Source organism: Gopherus evgoodei, chromosome 20, assembly GCF_007399415.2.
Source record: "Gopherus evgoodei ecotype Sinaloan lineage chromosome 20, rGopEvg1_v1.p, whole genome shotgun sequence".
NCBI lineage: Eukaryota > Metazoa > Chordata > Testudines > Testudinidae > Gopherus > Gopherus evgoodei.
The window spans coordinates 16,282,131-16,288,939 of record NC_044341.1 but is presented as its reverse complement, the minus strand read 5'-3'; the positions used below and the strand labels follow the sequence as shown (position 1 = coordinate 16,288,939).

Below are 6,809 nucleotides of genomic sequence, written 5' to 3'. Positions count from 1 at the left end.
GTTATATCAGAACCATCCCAGGCTTTTAAGGTCTCAGCTAAATGGGGCCCACCCTGAACTGAAATGTGTTGCATGAGTTTTGGTAAGACCAAAACCCACCCCTTAATTCCTGCCTATTTCTCTGTTCTAAGACTTTGGGAAACAAGGAATCCAGCTGCTTTCTGACCACACCCACCACCCCTCCCACTATCACATACCCACGCCTTTTCCCACACTTCACTGGATATCCAGTTTTAAGGGGCGTGGGGGAAGAAATCAGAAGTGTCACCTTTTGCATCATTTATTACAAATTCACATTTACATATTTGTAAATTGCTGTCTAAAAATAGGTTAAAATAAATATACTGAGATGTTAGGATGCTGCACACAGCAGGTGCATGCTATAAGTTACTCCATTCCAAGAAGGGACATTACACAAAGAGACACACCAAACAATTTAGACCAGTAGTTTGAGTTTAAATTACACAACTCAAAACATTAAACAGCGTGCAAAGTTTTCCTTTCAACCAGGAATTTATCAAATCCTGTCAGGATGGTTTAAACCTTCAGAAGGGAGGGGAGGGAAACAAAAAAACCACCAGCTCTAAACACCAGATAATTTCTCTCTCTCATGTTCTATACAGGATAGATGGATTAGCTGGTCTCATTGTTCTATTTCTCAAAACAAAATTGAGAAAGTGTTTTGATGTCCAATGGGACTAGGCTACAACAAGGAGATGGTTCAGTCCACCATCAGCCTTTTTAAGTGCTCACATGGAGTAGTAAGGTCACAGCCAGGGTTGAGATTCCAGCAATAGTTTGAGTGTTGGTGTATCTGCACTAACTAGATGAATATTTTGCAGCCAGGCTCTGCAACAGAAGTTGTACGCTGGGAAATCAAAGAGCATTTGTGATACAAGCCCAACCACCCCCTATCCCCTTAACATGTCATCAGTCTGGCAAGAGGATCTTCCAGAGCACCAACCCAGTGTTCCTCAGTGGAATTCCTCCCGGAGGGCCAGTGGAATTCTAGCACTCCAGGACTGCACGTGGCTGTGATCCTGGTTTTTGTCTAAGCCCATCCCTCTTGAAAGATGCCTGACTGGCAATGACAGCTCTTCCAAATGCAGAGAGGTACTGTGCTCTCCTCTCAGTGGGCTTCCACTTCACATCTTGGACACCCATCTGCTCCCTGGCTAATGTACACTGTTAAGATCCAAGTTAAGGGGATCTACCTTTCCCATGAGCCATGGATGGCATGGCATCATTGTCCCTTTCAAACTATCACAATTGCTACTGCCCCTAGCTCCTCCTGTGGAATGTTCTGTGCATATCAGCAAGCCAGGAGGGCTAAGTTAAGAGCTAATTACATGTCTGAGGACAGGAGACAGCATTCACACCTCCGCACTTGGTGGGACTAGTAGTTTGGCTCCAAGTTCCCCCTCACCATGTAACTAAAGTGACCTGCACCACTTCCATCAGCAATAGATCAGACAATAAAGGAAATGCAGCTCTCCCTAGGTTTCCCCACCCACTTGCTGTAGAGCCTGATGTGCAGGGCTTGGATTTAAACAGGCTAGTCTCGGTCTACACTTGAGTCACTCATGGAGAAGGGACCTCAAGCAAATGGCTTAGCAAGAGAAAGCCAGAGCCTGGTTAGCTACACCAGTACAATGGTATTTGTTACATGGGAATCCCAATTTAATGGACATCGGATTGTCTTTGACAGGGCAGCAAAGAGGAAAAGTGCTAAGATGACAAGCCCAAGGAGGCAACAGCTCCAATCAGTCTGTCTACATGATGGTCAGCAAAACCATGTTTCAAAGCAGCTGAGCTGGAACCCTGTTCCAACATAGTTCAAGACACAGTAGACCCAGGCCTTCAATACAGGATTTTTTTGGTGCTGCCAGTTCAGAATTGAACATGGCTTTTTCTATGCCTAAGTGCATGGATTGCAGAGACAGTGCCAACCATGGTCAGAATCCAGTGTGGAATCTAGCTGGTATTTGACTAATAAAACCCTGTCCCGATCCAGCAGGCTAGATGACACCTTCACAACATGTCGATGACCACATAAAAGGAGATCCTGTTTTCCCTTTACAGCAGTCTCTGGAGTGCTGAGCAATGCTGGGTCATTCAGCAGGATTGCTGCCTTCTCTGCTTCTTCTACCTCTCCTGCTTTTCCATTTGGCCCATGCTTTTCCTGCATGGTCTTTCCTTCTTCTCTTTCTGGCAGCCATGGCAAGAGCCAGTGGCATCCACAGAACTCGAAATTATTCCAGGAAACAGTTTTTACCCGTTCCGTCTCTTTCTTCCAGGCAAGGTTGCTGGTTGAACTTTCCTCTGAGAGTGGTGCTGCCATCCAGGGAGCTGGGCATTAGAGACAGTAAAGTCCCTGTAAACAAAAAAGAGACCAAACACTCAGCACCTATCTGTTACCCTCCTCATATCCAGGGACAGCCAGCATCCTTTGATAGTTACATGATGTCTGCTAAGTTCTTTTGCATGGCAGAAGATGGGAAAGTCCTGAGAATCGTGACCTGCACAATACTACAATCCTGTGTTGCTGAGTGGGAGGTGGGCAAAGGGGTTTCCTTCACCCCCCTAGTCTCCTATTCTAGGTTTAGTGTCAGTTATCAGAAGTTTTCAGTGTCCCTGGACTGGAAAAGCTGAAATTTGAGTAAAAGCTAGTCTTGGAATCACAATCCTGTGGGATTTCACATGCTTAGAGGGCAATTACTTAGAGAGCAGGGTGGCAAGGCCTTACATATTTAGATTTAGATCCAGTTTAAATGAAATTCTTACCGTCAGGTTCTCAGAAGATCAGTTTGTGGATGCTTCAGGTCACTGCTGCGGAGACTTGACCTATACGCCACGGCTCGGTGGGAGCTTAAGGTTCCCAAGATACCTGAAAGCCAAAACAATACAAGCACGTTAGCCCCTCACTTTCAGCAGGGAGAGAACATGTGGAGTGGAAGGCGCACACCACTCTATTAGAGGGTTGAAAGCGCTAACTTCCTGCCATTTCTGGCAGCAGCTTGCTGTGTCATTGTTGACTTCCTTTCTTTTCAGATCCCACTCCGTTCCCTGGAAGTATTTCTAGCCACTTTTATTTCTGAGGATTTGTTAGACAGCAAATTAAAGACAGTGGCCCTTTCTAGCACTTTGCAATTTAAGCACATCCTTATACTGCTTTTAAGTTGTCCCACTTCAGATTAGAAGCCCACATGACTGCCTACAATACAGTAGACGCTTCCTGCAGCAGGCTTTATGCTTCTGAAAACTGGCTGCTAGCATGCATGCGTTCGCATAGCAGAAGATTTTGCTATCTCCAAGCCAGCTCCATTCCAGGTCAGAATGGGCTGAGGGGAGAGTGAATATTTATATCTGGATTTCTCCCAAGAGAAGCTAGCAAAAAAACAAGCAGCTTTTTAAATCTAGATCTAGCTCTTCTGAGAGGTAAGAAAAGCAGGTGCTTCTTCAATGGATGACTTTCATTCTCCTCCCCCGCAACACACCCAAAGGAAGCTACTGCCCCTAGGAGTGTGAGGTTCTGGATAACCCTCCCATGCGCCTCACAGTGGTTCTGCTCACCCCCTCCCATGTGCTCGACATCACCCCACCACTACACAAGCCAGCACTTCCTCACGTGTGCTGACACCACAGCAACAGAGGTAACATTGTTTTCTACCAAGCAGTAAGGAGACTATTGTATGAACAGAAACATGCTTGTGACCCTTTGCCAGGGCTTCTCCAGGAGGGTGTAAAAGCCACTAGACAAGTTCCAGATGCTGCCAGAGAACAGTGCAGCCATCGGGGAGTCTCAGGAATTAGTCCATCTCACTCGGACCCTGGAATCTCAACCACTCCTTTGCAAAGCATCCCTTGCCCAGCACTGGGATAGAACCGCGGGGGGGAGGGGGGCGGGTACCAGCCCTTTCCCAGACCCATCCCAGGGACCTGTTGGGCTCACCAAGGCTTTGCCTGGCAGAAGGTAGCACAGATGCTGTCCTTGGAGTGCGAGCACTCACACCTGTTCAGCGATCTCTTTCGACGCCTTGGTGGGCTTCCCAAGCCATAGGGAGCAGTTTGTCTGTTAAGACAAAAGAAATCAAGTAAGCAACTACTCTTTATTAGCAAACAGATTTACAATGCAGGCTTGGAGGCAGCCAAGCCATAATAAAAACAGGCATCTGTAGAGACCAATGATATTTCTAAAGCCTATGAAATTCAGCTCTTGCCTCCCACCCACTTTTCCTCCCACCACCCTTACCGGTAGCCTGGACCAGCATCAGCCAGCAAGTACTGGACCGCAAGTGGAGTTTTATCCTCCTTGAAGCCGCTTGGAAACACAGGGAAACATTCCCATGCAACAGTGATTATTCAGCAGGCAGGCAAAGTTTAACTGCAGAGGCAGTTCAGCCTCCTTCCATTCATCTGAGTTTCCAGTGCCCAATTTTCCAAGCAACAAGAGACTCAAGCGGGGGGGTCTCCTTCCCACAAACACACAAAATAGTTCTGTATGCACAGGACGTGTTACAAGTTGAACTGTCTTAGGGCTCTAACAGGTTCTTCTGATCACAGCAAACTTTTAAAGCTGTTGACGCGTGTTCATTCCCTTTCCAGCTTTGATAACAATCCGCCCCCATCACCTCCAAACTCCTCCCAGAGTCTGGGAATGGCAGAGACTGCAGCTATTTTCAGAGCAAGTTGTTACTAATGATTGTACATTAGCAGGCGTAATTATAACCACACCTGAATGAGAACGTCTGTTGGGACTGGATATAAAGGTAGCAGCCACGGGTCTGAAAAGAGCTTTGCTTCCCAGCCACAGGTTCTTAATGCCAAGCCCCATTAGAAATACTGGCATCTTAAATGGAGTGTTTGGAGTAACAGATGTAAAAGAAAAAAGTTTGTGGCAAGTTGTAATTGCCACCATTAAAATTTTTTTTTAAAGTGGCAATTTGAAGGGTTTTAGTATAAATACTGTTGGGGGAGAAATACAGTCACAAGGGGATTGACTTTCTGAGCTTTCACCCTTTTTGGTGACAACATGAAGCAAGCGGCTGTAATCCCTAGAGGAAACAGGAGTTGTCCTTTTCTAGTGTTCCTATTTGCACTGTTGTCTGCAATAGGTGACAAACAGACACTAAGATTCACTCTATCCCCAGCTCACCCCCTAACCTTGGGGAACAACAACTACCAGCCAGAGAAATCCCTGCTTTTAGATCAATCATTTACTTATTAATTATCAGCAACATTCTCCAGAATAGCTGCGCACATGCTCACCCTGGGGTGTTGACCCAGATAATATCTAGGTGACAGAAGTAAATGCACTCCTTGTCCTGCCAGCTGTTGCAGGAACATCTCTTTGTCCTGGGGTGCCTGCTGCTGATTGCAGCTAGGTGGGACTCGAGGGGAGGACGGCCCATACCTGCAGCAGAGGAAAGAAAAATGGATCAGTTGTGCTATAGGTTTAAGAGCTCTGGAATGCAGAGTGGTATGTAAATGCTGCAATTACACCTCTATCAAGGATTAAGTTGATTTCAATTTCCAGGGCAGTTTTACAGTAGGTGCAGCCTTGCTGATTAGGCAGTACTATCATAAAAGCACTTGCATAACTCAGCAAGGGAGTTTGCTAGAAAACCTGGAGCAACTAGGGATTGTAAAGGTAGAGTGGCTCTGCTATGGCACCTTTTGCCTTTTCTGGCAATCCCAGGCAGTTTAACTCGCTGGCAAATTGCACAGGTTATTTATCTGCCCACAGACAAAAACACTGCGAGGCAGCTATCTCCCTGCACATGCCTTCAACACATGGTTGCGGGCTGCATGTTTGTTTATTTTTTTTCTGTCTTGGCCTCCTATCAAGCTATGACTGCAATCTGCATGTGCAAGTTCTCCGCGCCAGGTGCTAAAGCAGGCACTATGCAGTGTCACTAGTGCACACAAGCAGACAGATTTCAATGCAAGGGAGGAAATGGTGCAAATGCAATGTGCAGGCTGACCGCCTAAGAAACAGGGGCTGGGGTGGAAAATTGCAAGGGGGGTTAGCAAGAGTCTCCCCCATCTCACATGGTACCCTAACGCCTAGCTCCGTAGAGGAGCAGACAGCAGCTACACAGGCAGCCAGGGGGATCTGCTCTGGTGTGGTGAAAGCAGCTGGCAGGCTCAGAGTCTGAGTCAGGAGGACTCATCCCCAGCACACCTGCCTGGAGGTGCAACTTTCTTCTGCAGCGGCATCTTCCAAAACCCGGCACAACAGTGAAACCCCCCTTTAAAAAAAACACGTGCAAGAGAAACAGGAGGGGTCTCACCTTCTCCCAGCAGGATGCAAAGGGTGATGGCAAGAGAAAAGAAGCCTGCGGGGCGGTTTACCATTGTGGCTGGGTTAAGCCTGGACCAGATGGGACGCTGAGGGCTGCTTTCCCCACCACGGCCAGGCGCTCTCCTGGAGCCGGAGCCGCACCGGGCAGGTGCTTTATAGCGCCGCTGGCCGCCGCGTCACGCCCCGGACCCGCCCCCCAGCATGGGACGGGGGCAGATGAAAACAAAACCAGAAACTAGGCAACGAGCCAGCTGCGGCAGCTCGCCCCCCCGGCCCCGCGCGGACACGGTGCGCTGCCCGGCCCCGGGAGCGTGGAGCCCGGGGGGACCCCCAGCACCGCGGCCCGAGTCCAGCTGGGCCAGCCGGGGGGGACCGAGCGCAGCGCCCGCCGCGCACTCACACCGGGACCGGGGACACCAGCGCACACGTGGGGCTGGGGCTGCCCGTAGCTCTGTGCAGCTCCCCAGCCTCGGCCCGCTGCCGGGCCCGGGGGGGCAGGGGGTGA

The 6,809-nt window shown here is 48.8% G+C and overlaps 1 protein-coding gene across 1 annotated transcript; it reads right to left on the bottom strand.

The window, feature by feature from the left end:
- Positions 1–2,786: 2,786 nt before the first annotated feature.
- EDN2 (endothelin 2) lies at positions 2,787–6,403 on the bottom strand. Its single transcript, XM_030539378.1, is given in 5 exon segments — positions 2,787–2,829; positions 2,831–2,887; positions 3,953–4,072; positions 5,269–5,413; positions 6,294–6,403. Coding segments are annotated over 5 exon segments (429 nt in total). The 5' UTR covers positions 6,358–6,403.
- Between the last annotated feature and the right edge of the window lie 406 nt (positions 6,404–6,809).